Source organism: Dromiciops gliroides, chromosome 3, assembly GCF_019393635.1.
Source record: "Dromiciops gliroides isolate mDroGli1 chromosome 3, mDroGli1.pri, whole genome shotgun sequence".
In the NCBI taxonomy this organism is placed as follows: Eukaryota; Metazoa; Chordata; class Mammalia; order Microbiotheria; family Microbiotheriidae; genus Dromiciops; species Dromiciops gliroides.
Genome location: NC_057863.1, coordinates 260,582,190 through 260,599,438, shown reverse-complemented (window position 1 = coordinate 260,599,438; position 17,249 = coordinate 260,582,190). Strand labels below are relative to the sequence as shown.

Sequence of the window (17,249 nt, the reverse complement as noted above, 5' to 3'; positions counted from 1 at the left end):
AAACTAGAATTATAAATAAGAATCATGGGGGGGAAAAAACTAAAAATAACCAAAAAACCCTTGAAGTAAACAGTTTGTCCAATGAGGAGGGAACTTATCCTAGGTGTGTTCATATATTAATCAACTAGGGGGCAGATAGGTGGAGCAGTGGATAAAGCACCGGCCCTGGATTCAGGAGTACCTGAGTTCAAATCAGGCCTCAGACACTTGACACTTACTAGCTGTGTGACCCTGGGCAAGTCACTTAATCCCCATTGCCCCGCAAAAACAAAACAAAACAAAACAAAAATATATTAATCAACTATTCTGTCAAATTTGTTGCACATGGTAGATACCTGATAAATGCTTTTTGAATTAACTGGGGATGAAAATAGAAAAAAAGAGAGATAGTTACATCTCTCAAGAGGCTTATATTCTTAGGAAGAGACAATACCTAAAATCCATAAGAGATGGAAAAGCCAGAATATCCCTTCAGCACAGGGGCAGGGCGGGTGACAGGGTTCAGAGGTCTTTAAGTTACATCTAGAGTTCAGATAATAATGCTAGAGGCAGGGTAGATGGGAAAGTCTAAAGAACCCTAAGATGCCTGGTGACACTCCATCTCACTGGAAGGAATAGACTATTGATGAATTCTTCCTCATTCGAGTAGCAATCAGCAGTCAAGCAGCCAAATGGGTTAAGGAGTGGGGTAGCTTGGCCAGAGAGGAGTTAAAAGGAAGAGGAGTCCTCCTTTCTCCCTGCTACCCTAGATGGCATATGCTATTTCATGGCTATAGATAACTCCCAATGATGAAACTCTCTCTACCAGATTCCCTCTAGTTGCTAAAGGCATTGAGATGCAAGTGACAAGTTATTTATGCTGTGTCACATGGCCAGTGTGTTTCAGAAGCGGAATTTGAACCCAGGTCTTCTGCATTTCAAGGCAAGTTCCCTCACTACTGCTTCATTTAAGAAAACTCCATTTCTTAACAAAGCAGAGAGGGGTATATGAGAAAATAATGGGTTTGGGGGACTCCCAGAGGCCCCCACTGAGAGAGCCTGGTCTGCCCTTTCTTTTTTATTGTTGTTGTTTTTGGTTTTGGTTTTTGGGGGTTTTTTGTGGGGTTTTTTTGGCCTGACCTTTCTAAAGGGCAGCCCAGAGTCAGGAAGTTACCTCATTCAAAACCACACCCACCTGAAAGCTTTGGTCCCACCCGAGGATCTGTTCTCTGGGCTCTGACATCAGCACAATTGCACCAAACCACCCTCAAATCCTGTGAATCAATAGATTTGAATGATGCTAGTCAATTAGCTTTGAGGAATGTATATGGGGCGGGCTCTCTTCCTGCCCACAGCAAGATTACACAGACACTTGCTTTCTTGGGCCAGGGAACTTGGTGAGAGCAGATGCAGTCCACTAGGGATCCCCATTTTCTCTTTTCTCTCTCTTCTCTTTCCTAGCTAGTCTTTCCTATCTTTCAGAGCCATGTGTGCTCTCTTTACTAATATTTAGTGTGCTTCAATAAATGCTTAATGCCCCAAAACTGGTGCAGTAGCCTCTAATTTCTAAGTAACAAATATATTATAAATCCCAGCTAAATTCCCTAACACTTGGGACAATTAAAGGGCAACCACATATAGTTTTCCTTGCCACACTACTATCCCACACTGCCTCTCAACCATTCTTACTTTCCCCACTCCCAGTGAGAGAAATTAACTAGGTATTCTTTTTTGTGGTGGTTGTTTTTTCTGTTGTTTGTTTTTTTTTTTTTTTAGTGAGGCGCAATTGGGGTTAAGTGACCTGCCCAGGGTCACATAGCTAGTAAGTGTTAAGTGTCTGAGGCCGGATTTGAACCCAGGTACTCCTGACTCCAGGGCCAGTGCTCTATCCACTGCGCCACCGAGCTGCCCCCTGTTGTTTTGTTTTAAATTTTTTTTTTAACTAGGTATTCTTGAAGTTCTCTTCTAGCATTCTTATTTGAGGGACACATCATTTTGCCACTATGGCTTGATTTCTTTGAGACATGAAGACTCATTGGTCTTTGAGCCTCATTTAACAACACAAATACATCTGGAAAGTGTTATAACTTTCAGATTATCATATAAAATTATGTATACATACATATATATACACATATATGCATATATATTCCATATAACATATCAGATAATACCTTGCTTAACAGTTAACAGTTTAGCTAGTGTTAGGAAGAAAGGGATGAAGGGATTTGATGCGGAGGCCTAAGGAAAAGGAAAAAGGTGCATGTTTTCTTTAAGAGCTAGGTATAAGTGCATGGTTAGAGAAGTTCTTACTTCTTGTGTTATTCACCACTTCTGGGTTTCTGTTTTGTTGTTGTTGTTGTTGTTTTGGTTTTTTTGCAGGGCAATAAGGGTTAGGTGATTTGCCCAGGGTCACACAGCTAGTGTCAAGTGTCTGAGGTCAGATTTGAACTCAGGTCCTCCTGAATCCAGGGCCGGTGCTCTATGGGTTTCTGTTTTGGGTATTCCTGGAAACCCATTATCATAGGAATCTTTTGTTTTTTTAATTCATTCTTCCAGTCTTGCGTCCTAAATTGGGATATTGTGTTTGAGTCAGGCTTGGACCACTTGTAGAGAGAAAGTCGGGGCCTTGTTTGGTCCTGCTTTGTATTCTATGGGGTCTGGTTACTGCTTTCTCTGTGTATTGAGTGTTGTGTTCTTCAGGTATCGCAGCTCTGGCCAAAAAGCAGAAAACTGATATAGAGAACTGCATAATCAATGTCCTTGTGGACTTTCCAGGCTCCAGAAACAAGTGTGGGGCTAGGCAGCACAGCTATAGAACTGTAGACAACTGCTGGACATAGCCCATCAGCTAGCTGGAAGACTCTCTATAGGTTCAGAGTGTCAGAGCTGCTGACCTGCAGGAGGGACTTTTAGTCTTGGATTCTGAGCTGGGATAGTGGGGTCTAAATCCATCTTCCTTTTCTGGGGTCAAAGTGATAAAGCTGCGGACCCATCCCCGTTCCACAGTTTGGGCCCTGGTTACTTGCCTAAGGTCTGAATTCGTTATCTTGGGATCAAGAAATGACTCCTTAGATTTCCCAGCTGGGCTAAACCAGGTTGAGGGTAAACAATAGGCCTCAAACTTGATGGTGTGGTAGGGGGCTATCTAGCCCAAATGCGTGAAGATTTCTCCCTGGTGGAGTGGACAGATGAGAACGATTTGTTCCAAAGGCCATGAAGGAGGCTGAAGCAGGTGATAAGGAGCGCTTAGAGCTTAGTCAGACATCAAAGACGCTAAGGTCATCCACTGCATCATGGGCCATCACCAGTCATCCTGACTTTTGTGTTTCCAGTGGACTTTGATGATTCTGGAAGAGAAAGGCCTATGACTTTGCAACTCTGTCTCACTTAAATCCAATTCACCCACAAGTCAAGACATCACCCCATGATGTCACTGGTCCTCTTTGAAAATGAAAAACTATGGGGGCAGCTAGGTGGCACAGGGGATAGAGAACTGACCCTGGAGTCAGGAAGACCTGAGTTCAAATCCAGCCTCAGACACTTAACACTTGCTAGCTGTGTGACCCTGGGCAAGTCACTTAACCCCAATTGCTTCACCAAAAAATAAAATAAAATTTAAAAATTGAAGAACTAACAATGAACCCAGTCTGGCACTCCCTTAAACTTTGATAGAGTCATTACGGGGGGCAGTTGGGATATACTGCTTCCCTTTACTCCTCCATCTCTGCTGGCTTTGTAATCTTGAATAATTATAGTTCAGTGGTCATTCTCTGAAAAGTTTGTGGGAGGTTAGCAATCTAACTGCTATATCTAATGAATTAGTGGGGAGAGTTTGAGTTTAATTTATCTCTAAGAAGTCTGTGAGGATAGAGTTTTAACTGATATTTGAAAAGAGATTGAACTTTAATTATTTCAGAGAGATTGAGTTTTAACTCTCTTCTGTAAAAAAGAAAGAAAGAAAGAAAGAAAGAAAGAAAGAAAGAAAGAAAGAAAGAAAGAAAGAAAGAAAGAAAGAAAGAAAGAAAGAAAGAAAGAAAGAAAGGGGGCAGCTAGGTGGTGCAGTGGATAAAGCACCGACCCTGGATTCAGGAGGACCTGAGTTCAAATCCGACCTCAGACACTTGATACTTACTACCTGTGTGACCCTGAGTAAGTCACTTAACCCTCATTGCCCTGAAAAAAAAAAAGAAAGGAAGGAAAAAAAAAGAACTTGGGATGATAACAAGACAAATAAAAGCCCTGTGGTAATTACTTCATTTAATACATTTGAGTGTGGTCAGTTCCAAAATTGTTATATTTCTTTTACTGATCAAATATGTTTCATGAATGTGTATTATCATAGTCATTATCTTAAAAACATTTAGAAGTCAGCAACAGAAGAGATCCAGAACTTCCAAAGCAATTCATTTCTCAATCTGTTGAATTTTAACTGGCTCAAAGTTCCTATCTCTTATACTCAACATAAGATAAGACTTTATGAGTCAATAAAAAAATGGAACTCTGTTCTCTTTTACAGCACTCCTTACAAAGTGAGACCCGTGGCCATCAAACAATTCTCTGGTAAGATCCTATTTTCATTTTTCAAAAGTGCTTGAATAATCTCCTGCTATTGGATATATTCTATAAGATAAGCATTTAAATATAGACATATACCCATGGAAGCATTTGATATGCAAAATATATAAATAAAAATATTCTATAGACAAATCAACAATCAACACTAACAAATAACAGGATTTGGTCAAAAGATGATTTAACCAGTGAGCCATTAGATATGTTGATGATGAATTTGTAAATGAAGATCTTAGATTAGCTGTTACTTTGTATACTTAGTTTTTAATGTGTCCATGATTCCATTGATATAAAGAATTCTTCTTCTAAGAGAAATGGAAACCTCTCTAAGCTTTCTCACTCTGTGTGGTCCTTGTACATGTTTTCAAATAAACCCTATATGAAGTTTACATCCTGTGCAGTCGAAATCTTCCTCCTCTTCTTTTAGTATCTCAGACATACAAATATAGCACTTTGGTCGGCCATCTTTTGTTTCTCATTCTTACAACCCGAATGAAATCAATCAACAAAAGAGTAAGTATTAAGCATTTAATAAAGTACTTATTACTGTGATAATCTCTGGAGATAAAAAGACAAAAGTGAAAGTCCCTGCCCTAAAGGAACTTACATTCTAATCAGGGAGATCTGTACGTGTATAGATATGTACAAGATATACAAATCTAAACTGATGTATAGTGAAGTGAGCAGAACCAAGAGAACATTGTGCACAGAGATAGCAATATTGTTTGATAAAGAACTGTGAATGACTTAACTATTGATGAAGCATACTATCCACTTCCAAAGAAAGAACTGATATCGATGGAACACAGACTGAAACATGCTATTTTTCACTTTAGTTTTTTTCTTTTATTCAGGTGATTTTGTAGGAAATGACTAATATGGTACTGTTTTACATAATTGTATATGTATAACCAATATTTGATAGCTTACTGCCTCAGGAAGGGGGGAGGGAAGGGAGGGAAGGAGGAATAAAAATTGGAACTCAAAACTATAAATAAAAATATTTATTATTTGATTTTATTTTTTTGTGGGGCAGTGAGGGTTAAGTGACTTACTCAGGGTCAGACAGCTAGTAAGTATCAAGTGTCTGAGGTCGGATTTGAACTCAGGTACTCCTGACTCCAGGGCCAGTGCTCCATCCATTGCACCACCTAGCTGCCCCCTATTATTTTTTTAAAAAAAGATATACAAATCATATACCAAGTAACCTCAAAGGGGAAGATACTAGTAGGTAAGGGGATGATGAAAGGCCTCCTGCAGAAAGTAGTTCTTAAGCTGAGTCTTGAAGAAAGCCAGGAGTTCCAAGCTGCAAGGGTATGCATGTCAGGAAAGCATTCTAAGCCTGAGGGACATACAATGCCAAGGCACAGAAATAGGAAACAGAGATTTAATTAAGAGGAATAACAAGTAGGCTAGTCTGGCTTTAGAGAAGATGTGTAACTAGACTGAAGAGGTAGAAAGGGGCCAGGTTTAAAAAAATTTAAACGATAGAGGAGTTTGTATGAGTTTACAATGTACTAGGCACTTTTCTAAACCCTGGAAACACAAATTCAAAAGGGCAGTTCTTGCCATCAGAAAGCTTATAGTCAAGAGTTTGCTGGAGCCAGTTCATACCAGCTTACAAAAGCCAATTGTTAGATTTTTTTTTTCAGTCTGAGCATTTATACCTTGGAAACTGGCAAATAATACAAATCAGGGCTTGACTTATTAAAATCCAATAATAGGCATAATTGGCAACTATAGAAAAAAAGGGGATTGATCAACCCTGCATCTTCAGTTCAGTATCAACTGTATCCCAGGAAGCAATTGCTCTTCAAGAGTGCTGTAATGAAATGTCAGCCTTGAGATACTTGGAAGTCCAGATGCACCACCTGGTGACTGTCAAAGACTCTACTCAGCCTGGTTTTTATGGTCAGAAATCTCTAGAAACCCTAGCCTTGCAGGGTCATAAAGGCCCAAGAAGAGAGACTATCTTCTGGGGTTATAGCCTCTCTGGGCCTCACTTTAAAAAAAAAGGGGGGGGGTGGATTTGTGGGTGACTTGGTAAATGAGTACCATCAGGATACCCAGATAGAGCCCAATAGGTCTCTGGGCTTCCTTAAGTTGTGGGAAAGCAAGTGTCAATAGTTTATTTTGGACTATGCCTGAAACTATCTGAAGATTTCCCCATTCATTGTTGTCTCCAAAATGTGAATGAGCAGTAAGGATCCTAGATTTTCTTAAGGATGATTTTTCATCCCTTATCCCTTTATGGGCAGCTATCTGATCTAGGGCTTCTGCTCCCATAGCCTCATCTGGTTCAGCCAATATTATGTCATCAATGCCTTCAGGAAGAAAGGTCTGTTTCAGGCCTCTGCCTACTATAATATAGCAGTATGAAGGAGAGGGAAAGGCTGATGAAGGTATAACAAAATCCTTCCCAGGTAAAAGCCAATTGCTCCAGACTAGTCTCAGTAGAGAAACAAGCTCTGGTGGGATCAATAACCCTCATATTCCTCCCTCCCCCAGCCCTGAACAAGCTGTTCTACAATAGTGGTGGGGTCAGAATCAGCTTTAGGGATACGTCTGATGATTTTGTTCAGCTCTCTGTAGTCTTACTATAAGCTAACTGCCTTCCCTCAGGAACAACACAGAGTTGTTGTAAAGGGGAGCTAGTATAACAAAGTATTCCGACTTTCTTCATCTCCATCACGAGAGAAGAAATTTCTTTCACCCTTGATATTCTTTGGTGTTAACAACAGTTTACGTGATGCTAAGGATTTCCATTTGAACCTACCCACATGCATGCATAGAAGTTGCTTAAAAGGGCTCAAATATATCACCAAAATATGTGATATATCTTTCCCCCATAATCTACCCTCTTTAAACTCCCCAGAGTGAACCAAAAGAGCCAGAGGTTTTAGGAGTTGTCTCTGGCTTGGGTGGGACTGAAGGGGCCCCTAGTGCCATGGTACAGAATTTTCCTATATAGTTTTGCTAGCATTAACATGGGCTAGAGGGGGGCAGCTAGGTGGTGCAATGGATAAAGCACTGGCCCTGGATTCAGGAGTACCTGAGTTCAAATCCGGCCTCAGACACTTGACACTTACTAGCTGTGTGACCCTCATTGCCCCGCCAAAAAACAAAAACAAAACCAAAAAAACAACATGGGCTAGAAATCAATTGCTTTCTTATCAACCCCATGTTTCAGGAGTCACACCTCTGGGAGAGAGTATCATTGTCTAGGTGGTACAATGGGTAGAATACCAAGCCTGGAGTCAGGAGGACTCCTCTTCTTGATTTCAAATCTGGCCTCAGATACTTACTAGCTATATGATCCTGGGCAAGTCATTTAACCCTCTTTGCCTCAGTGTTTTCATCTATGAAATGAGCTAGAGAAGAAAATGGCAAACCACTCCAGTAAGTTTACCAAGAAAACACCAAATGGGGTCACTGAGAGTCAGACACAACTGAAAGACTCAACAACAATCATTGTATTCTCCCCATATAACAGGGTGGTAGGTTCTATGCACCTATTCACATTGACTACAGCATTTTCATGTGCCATCTGTCTCAATATCTTTTTTTAAATTAATTTATTCATTCATTCATTTATTATTATTTTTTTAAATCAGGGCAATTAAGGTTAAGTGACTTGCCCAGGGTCACACAGCTAGTAAGTGTCAAGTGTCTGAGGCCAGATTTGAACTCAGGTCCTCCTGAATCCAGGGCCGGTGCTTTATCCACTGGGCCACCTAGCTGCCCTCATCTGTCTCAATATCTTGCTCAAATTTCACCAACTGATCAACCCACACCTGTATAGTTAGGTGGTGAAAGATACCCAAGACTAAAGTCTAAAGCCATTATGGGGGGACTCCACCTAGAAGGTGGCATCTAATTATCCCTGAGGCCAGCTAGTCATGGAGTATGGTAGGCCATAGGGGGACCCACCTAGACCCAAATTATCAAACCCATTTCCTTTAGGAACTATAACTCCTTCCTTGAAAATTGCCTACTGGGGAGCTAACTGCAATGAAAATTCATATTCATGAGGCTAGATGTAAATAACTTCCCATCTCAGGCACCTAAAAAGGCACTAAGGCTGGTCTCTATATGGAAGTTTCAATAAATGTATCAGACTCTGTAAAATTCAGTCATTAGATTGCTCCTCAAGCCTATAAAATGAGCTGTGTAGAGCATTTCAGCATTAGCTGCATTCGACCATGAGCTACACCATTTCATCAAGTTTCTATTTGAACTTTTCATGATATTTTCCAAGTTCCTTCACTATGAAAACCCACACACTTCTTGTTTCCTCAGTGCAGGAATCAACCTCCTGCTGAAATACTTTTTCTCTACCAGTGAGAGTTTCCAAGTCCCTTCCTCAATTCCATTCTCATTCTCTTGAATCATGGGCTCCAAGCTCAATGGAATCCACTGGAACTGAAACCTCTGGGACAGACCATCTGGTGGGTTCCTGGATATGACTTGTCACTGGCTCCATTATTTATTTACCCCTGACCTTTCATTGCACAATGCCTAAAGCTGAGGTCCCTATTTCTATTTGCCACATGAGCTGGACCAGCTCAATTTTGCATTATAACTTCTGCAGGATAGTCAATAACAATGAGGAAATGTTGGATGTCACATTTCTTTATGCTCCCAGACAACCTCCTATAGCACACATTGATCTAATTGCTCTACATGGATGGGAATCTACTACCTATCCTGGAGAGAGGATTGAACATATACAATCAGAGAGACTCTTGAAACAGGGTGCCATGGAGCATTCTTCTAGTCTAATCACCCACCTTTCTATAATTGCTATTCTTTTGCCCGAACTTAACTACAATATTAACCATGAGGCCATCTCATCTCATCCCAATTGCTCTCTATACCAAATATTGGTGGTGAATCTAATTCTAGCATCTTGTAATTTCAAGTCCAATTCTGGGATGAAATAAGCCACTGGACAGTCATTGAACATAACAAAAGAATAAAGTTTATTTTGTCCTAACATAGTAAAGATATGAAAAAGTGGCACTTAGTTTCTCTGGACACAGTTTCTACCTCTCCCCCCCCCCCCCCCGTCCCATGTTGTCTCCATAGAAACCCATCTGGTCAGCAGAGCAAAGTCTAGTAACTGACTCACCTGGTTTCCAGACATTTGCCAAGTTAAAGAAGCCCTGACTCCACATGGGTAGAATTTATATCCTCACATGATCAGGAAGCTTTATCAAGGGAGGCAGGAGCTATTTAGGTCCCAGGAAAAGTTTTGTTGGCTTTTAGGGGAAACTAATCCCAGTTTGGGGGGAAGAGGGGGAGAGGAACCCTGGTCCTATCATACCAAGTTAATAGATTCCCTGGAAATTTGAATGGATTAAACAAATTAATGATTCCATAAGGCAATATTAAAACAAATCAAAATTGTAAAAAATGAAAAATAAAAGTGCAAGGGTTTTGTTGGGTTTTTTTTTGTCATAAACAATTAACCATTTGGGGGGTGGGGGAACTAAACTGAAAAACAGATCAAGGAAAGAATTTGAGAATAATTGGTCTGCCTGAAACCCATGATTAAATGAGTCTGGATATCATATTTTATGAAATCATAGGAGAAAAACTGCCCTAACATTTTAAAATAATTAGAGAAAATGGAAATAGAAAGTTATCCCCTGAAGCCCCCAAAGTAAAAACTCCCAGGAATATAATAATCAAAAGAAAGGTCTTCCAGGTCAAAAGAAAAATAAAGCAGGCAGCCAGAAAGAAAGTGTTCAAGAACTGAGGAAACAGTCAGGATCACACAAGATTTAGCAGCATTCCTGATGAAAAGACCACAACTAAACAGAAATTGAATACAAATACAGGAATCAAGAAAAACATAAAAAGGTGAAATACACATGAGCAATCAGAAACTACTTTATAAAGATGAACTGTTTACATTTGAATTATATGTGTCTCTTCAGAACCCTAATGCCTTCAGGGATGTCATGGAAGGAATTGAATAAAAGAGTTCCTAAGAGTAATTCCATCTTATTTTGATAATCTTAAAAGAAGAAATGGAAGAAAGAGGAAAAATTACTCACCAGGGGGAGATAGAGGAGAAAAAAAATAAAATAGGAGGACATGTCAGAAGTAATGGTAGTAATTATTCAATTACCATGCCCAGAAAAAGAGGTCAAAGAAAGAAGGGAGAACATGCATCAAAATAGGATAGATGACAAAATGGCCTGGCTCGATTGCTCATTTGGCTGTGAGGCATAGTCTAATCCAGCTAGCTATAATAGGCTTAGTAAATTTGTACTAACCCAATCATCAATAAAGAAGGTTCAATTCAAGAACAGGAGTTCCAAAGTAGAGTAGATTAACTTCCCCTAATGTTTGGAGGCAGGGGTTCTGGAAGTCCAGTAGAATATGCTTGTCCAGATAAGGAAGCAGGGAAGCCATGGCTATGCAGACAGAAAGATGGCCCAGGTGGACAGCTGGTGGGAAATTCCTCTCCTGACTCCTTTACTAGTCAAATATGTTCTCTTATTCTGTCGAGGCAGAGAATTCTGAGAAAGAAAGACAGAATACTGGAAAGATGCAGTATCCCTGCAGTGGTCCACCATCTTTAACTATCTTATATAAGAATGTGTCTTTGGGACTGATGGTATTGTGTTATTTAGCTTTGACAGCAAGAGCTGGCCCCTTGGACATGTTTATGGCCAAGAAGAGATTCTGTGGTATCAGTTAGGTTTGGAAGACCCTAGGACAGGGAGCTTGAGTCTTCAAAGGCTATGCTTGTGTAGACAGAGTCATCGATGGAATCAAGTACCCTCTCATACATCATTTTCCAATGGGAAGTAATGACAAATGCCCACTAGTCAAATTTGGCATTATACCATTGTAACAATGTTACTAGGATGATGTGATAAGCAGGGGTGTTCCTATTTTCCCCCTTTACCCTAATGCTGATTCATTATCCAGATGGATTTCCTTATATAAACACTTCTTTGTCAAAGGAAATTGTATCATTTTGGTTTTGGTTTTGGTTTTTGTGAGGCAATGAGGGTTAAGTGACTTGCCCAGTGTCACACACTAGTGTCAAGTGTCTGAGGCTGGATTTGAACTCAGGTCCTCCTGACTCCAGGGCTAGTGCTCTATCCACTGCACCACCTAGCTGCCCTGGAAATTGTATCAAATGATCTTTAATTCTATCTTTTGTAACTCTGAGTCCCTAATCAGAGACAGAGTCTCGGCAAAAATAAAAAATAAAAAACCTTTTCTGTGTAACCTCCTCCACAATTTCTATCTCATTCCCCTTAAAGTACATCCAAATAGGCCTGTGGTTGGCACTGTACATAAAGACAATACAAACAACAAAAGGTAAACATATTTTCCTGTGACAAAAAAGAAGGCTTCGAACTTCCATGAAGGGGCACAAGGAGAGAAATGAGATATAGGATTACCACCTTGTCATCTATTTTCTGGGGGAATTTCAGCAGCACAGCTTCTGTCCCAACACTCTTCGTGCCTTTCCTACCAAAACAGCCTCATTCCCAGAGTCCTGGCTCCTTTCTTTGTGGTGGTTAAATAGGGTGGTTAGGTAGAGATTTGTGCTTCCTGTGCTTTATTTTTTATTTTTACCAGCTCCCTGTGGATCTATGGCTCCTTTTTCAATTTCTCTTTGAGTCTGTCTCTTGGATACAGTGAACTGACTTTTTAAAGGTCACCCAGAGCCTTTATCCTGTCAGTTGTTTCTTTTCTGATTCACTCAAGGGACTAATTAGGATCTCATAAAAGAACACCTGACAGTCCCACATTTTTACTGTCAGTTTACCACTTTGTCATTATGATCCTTTTCTGTGATTAGATCTTTGAAAAGACCAACTTCCCCATTCTATGTATCTCATTCAGTACATATCAAGCACCTTATAGTCAACATGGAAAATATTTGGGGAGGGTGTGTGTGTGTGTGTGTGTGTGTGTGTGTGTAAAATCAGATCCAGAGCTTGCTACTGAGCTTGGCTAAGAAAGCAGTCAAGACCAGGAACACTCCAGAAACTACTGCCAGGGGGTGAAATAATCAATCCAAATTTCACAATGCCCCAACCAATTTTCATTCACATGCCTCTATCCTTTCTGTTTTGATAGCCCTTAAATCTCACAGTTTCTGTTAAAAATCAGGTCTTCTGACATTTACCTAATGTAGCATCTTTCCTGAGTCAGGCATTTTTCCAGAAATTTTTGATCCTCTACCAGAACTTATTCCTCAGTGATTAGCATACTCCCACTTCAGACTTTCCCCTCCCAGAGCTTCTGAAACCTCAACTATCACTCTATAAACTTCATTCCATTTTCCCCACTGCCCAGTCCCTTACTTCCATCCCCCTCAACCCAGACTCCTATAACATTCAATTTCATACCTACCAGTCCCTTCTACCATGCTCCCCAGAATGCCTATTCAGTAGTTAAGAAATTTGCTTTCATCTCAAACCTTTTCCTTTCTAGTCAGATAGTCAACAAACATTTCTTAAGTGCTTTCTATGTGTCAGGCACTGTTCTAATCAGTTGCTCAAAAAGGAGCAAACCTCAATCCCTGCCCTCAAGGAGGTCACAGTCTAACAGGGGAGACAACAAACAAATATGTACAAATAAGGTATATTTAGGATAAATAGAAAATAATTAACAAAGAAAAGGCATTAAACTTAAGAGGGGCTAGGAAAGGCTTCTTGTAAATGGTAGTATTGTAGTTAGAATTTAAAGGAAATTAGTAGGCTGGAATGTGGAGGGAGAGCATTCCAGGGGGTGGGGGAACAGTGAGAGAAAATGCCCAGAGCCAAGATACAGAGTTTTATCTGGGGAATAGCCGGGAGACCAGTATCACTGGATCAAAGAGTATGTGGAGGGGAGTAAAGTACTGGAAAGGTAGGGGGAAGGCTAGGTCATTAAGGGCTTTGAATGCAAATAGAGGATTTTGTATTTGATCTTGAAAGTGATAGGCAGTCACTGGAATTTTTTGAAGGGAATGCTGGGGTGTTGATATAGTCAGACATGTGCTTTAGGAAAATCACTTGGTGACTGAGTGAAGATGGATTAGAGTAGGGAAAGACTTAAAGCAGGCAGAACAACCAGCAAGCTATTACAACAGTTTAAGCATGAGGGGATGAAGGTCCACCATGGAGGTATGGCAGTGTCAAAGGAAAGAAAGGGCATATTTGAGAGACACTGGTAGGGTAAAATCTACAGCCCTTTGTGACAAATTAAGTATGAGGGTTGAGATAACACCTGGGTTGTGAGCCTGAGGGACTGGGAGGATGACGTTGCCCTTTATAGTAATAGGGTAATTGGGCCCTGGGGGAAGGATTTAGTGGGAAAGAATATGAATTTAATTTTGGAGATGTTAAGTTTAAGATACCTACCTGACAGCCAGTTCCAGATGTCTGAAAGGCAGTTAGAAATGTGAGTTTGGAGGTCAGCTGAGAAGTTATGGCAGCATAGAGATAGAATCTCAATCCCTGGGAGCTGATGACATCACAAGAGGTTTCAGGACAAAACTTTGAAGTACACTTACATTCAGAGGATATGATCTGGATGAGGATCCAGCAAAGGAGACTGAGAAGTGGTCTGATATATAGAAGGAGAATCAAGAGGAAGTGGTGTCCTGAAAACCTAGAGAAAAAAGTATCAAGAAGAGAGTGATCAGCAGTGTCAAAGGCTACAGACAGAGCTAGGAAAATGAGGATTGAGTGAGAAAACCATTGGAGTTGGCAATGAGATCATTGATAACTTTAGAAAGAATAGTTTTGGTAGAGTGATGGGGTCAGAAGTGTAAGGTGTTAGTTAAGAAGAGAGTGAGAGGAAAGAAAATGGAAGACTCTGTTGTGCCTCTTTTTTTTAGTTTAGCCACAGAGAGCAGAAGAAATATAAGAAAACAGTAACCATCTTATACTCCCTGATACCCTGAGATCACAATGAGGATAATGAACAGGGTTAAGGGTTGTAAGACAGAAGAAGAGAAGGAATGGTAAAAGGTTATCAAATAAAGGAACTTCAGAGTATACTCCTGATGGTACTGAATCCGTAGATACCCTTTCCAGCAATGGTTTCACTTTCATAACTTTCATATCCCCTCCTCTTTCACTAGTTGCAGTAAGGGAATTGGAATACTCTTTATTCCCATTGCCACTTCTAGATTCTCCCTCTACTGCCATCACTTACAACCTTTCCTTCTTTAGGATTCACTCAATCTATGTTTAATATCCAATCAAGATTCCAGTAACTATTACCTACCAACCTCCCAGACTATCTTCTTTCCCCAGTAAGTTCAGTGCTTATCACATGTTCTTTTCTCCCCACATCCTACCGTCATACTAGAGACTCCAACTTACATATTTATATTCCCTCAAACACCCTAGCCTCCCAGTTTCTTAACTTGTTCACTTCCTATCTGTGGTAAAGAGCTGTGAACCAATTAGGGAGGAGTAAAAGAATTGTGAAGGCCCAGCTTAGATGATATAACATATATGTCAGTGGACCTAGTCAGTGAAGTTTTGAACATGTGAATAAGAATGAACTCAGTTATGTGTGGGAATAATGTAAGTTGGGGTTTAGAATGGTATGTTTAGGGATAGGATAAAGTGGCAAGAGACTTAAAGGTAAAAGTTAGTACCAAGTTCAACTGGTTCACCCAAGGATCAAGATAGGGAGGGGAGGAGAATGTAACAAGTGCAGATGAATGGCCTGGTATATTGTTTTAAATATTAGGGGGACTAGCCTGTTTCTGTTCTAAATTATTGGGGAAATTGGCTGGGGTTTTTCTAAAATATTGTAACTTATAAATTAATGGCTATTGTACCAGTTTAGGTAGCAAGCATTTATTATTAATTAAGATCACATATTATGGGGGGCAACTAGGTGGCACAGTGGATAGAGCACTGGCCCTGGATTCAAGAGGACCTGAGTTCAAATCCAGGCTCAGACTCCTGACACTTACTAGCTGTGTGACCCTGAGCAAGTCACTTAACCCTCATTGCCCCGCAAAAAAAAAAAGATCACATATTACTAAAGTATTGACCATGTATCTAACTAACTTCCCCATTAGTTACAGACCTAAATAATTACATATCAAGCATGGAGTAAGAGTCCTAGGAAGGGAGGCTGGAGAGATCGTGCCCAGGGCAAGAGAGTAAGAAAAGCTCATAAGAGAGCAAGAGAGCAAGAGTGGGACCCTTGACTCCTCAGAGATTTTTATCCCCTTTCAAGTAGAGGCGGGTCACCACACATTAATCTAAGCTAATTGGTTAGCATCATTCAGCTCTATTGATTGACATGACTAGGGGGTGGTCAATGTGTGTTTTCTCCCCCTAGCTAATCAGAAAAGTCAATCTGCTTTCCTTTTGCTAAACTGAAGGCTCTTCCCAGGCTGGGGAGAGGGAGAGAGCAGCTTCTGGGTTTCTCTTAGAAATTCATTATTAATAATTATTTTCTCACACTGGAAAAGAACAGAGAGAAGGGATAAAAGATTACAATGAAAATGATGAAAAGGGTTAAAGGTTATAAGGCTGAAGAAAAGAAGGAATGATAAAATGGTTATTGTCAGATAAAGGAATTTAAGAGTTCATAAACATGGAAGTGGAATACTTATGAATAATAAACAGATAAAAGCTATGTCTATCATTGTGTGTAGCTGAGCTCTGTGTGTAGATTGGATGGTCCTTAAAGGAGGAGATGTTGAGTGATGGAGAAAGAGGAAAGGCTTGAAAGTAGCAATAGAGGGGCAGCTAGGTGGCACAGTGGATAGAGCACCGGCTCTGGATTCAGGAAGACCTGAGTTCAAATTTGGCTTCAGACCCTTGACACTTACTAGCTGTGTGACCCTGGGCAATTGACTTAACCCTCATTGTCCCGCAAAAAAAAAAAAAGAAAGAAAAAAAATAGCAATAGAGAGAAGAAGTATCCCAACTCCTCCACCCCAACCCATAAATCAGGAGCATGAATTATATCCAGTGATGGAAAGAAAATCTGTCAATAAGAGGGTGTTGGGTTTCAGGAAACATAAGATGAAAGAAACTTTAAAGGAAAACGTTCAAGCCAGATTGTTGGGTGTTGGGTACTTTTTTTGGTTTTTGTTGTTTTTTTTCAAACACATAGGACAAGCATTCCAAAGAACATAGTAGAAGGGGTGGGTATCATTAGAGTTGCATATTTGGGGAGGGGGATGGATTGAGGGATATGGGAATAAGAGAGTGGTAAGTACAAGATGTAAAAATGTAGTAGGGGTGGATTTCATTGATCAAATTGATCATGAGACATCCCAAAAGAGTTACAAGACTCAGTGACTCAGTTTTCCAAGTTTTATTGAAATACTGTACAGCTAAGTGGCACAGTGGATAAAGCACCGGCCCTGGATTCAGGAGGACCTAAGTTCAAATTCGGCCTCAGACACTTGACACTTACTAGCTATGTGACCCTGGGTAAGTCACTTAACCCTCATTGCCCCACAAAAAAAGAAAAAAAGGAAAAAACAAAGAAATACTGGTTTGACCACAGGGAGAATCACCCAAAGGAAATAGGTGTCACAATAATGGGATGAAAAAGGTTATATTTATAGTAAGAAAAAGTAGGTTATCTCTTCATTATCTTAATCTCTCCTTAAGGAGGTACATGGGAGGTTTTATCCTAATTTGGACTTTCCAGGGTCCTAAGACAACGTCTGAGGCTGGTACCTTTTTCCT

At 40.2% G+C, this 17,249-nt stretch overlaps 1 protein-coding gene across 1 annotated transcript in view; it reads left to right on the top strand.

Moving 5' to 3' along the window:
• Positions 1-17,249, top strand: part of PDE9A (phosphodiesterase 9A) — a 171,630-nt gene that overhangs the window by 33,462 nt on the left and 120,919 nt on the right. The window contains exon 4 of the mRNA XM_043995793.1: positions 4,499-4,542. Coding sequence (XP_043851728.1) covers positions 4,499-4,542 — 44 coding nt within the window. The remainder of the gene's footprint in view (positions 1-4,498; positions 4,543-17,249) is intronic.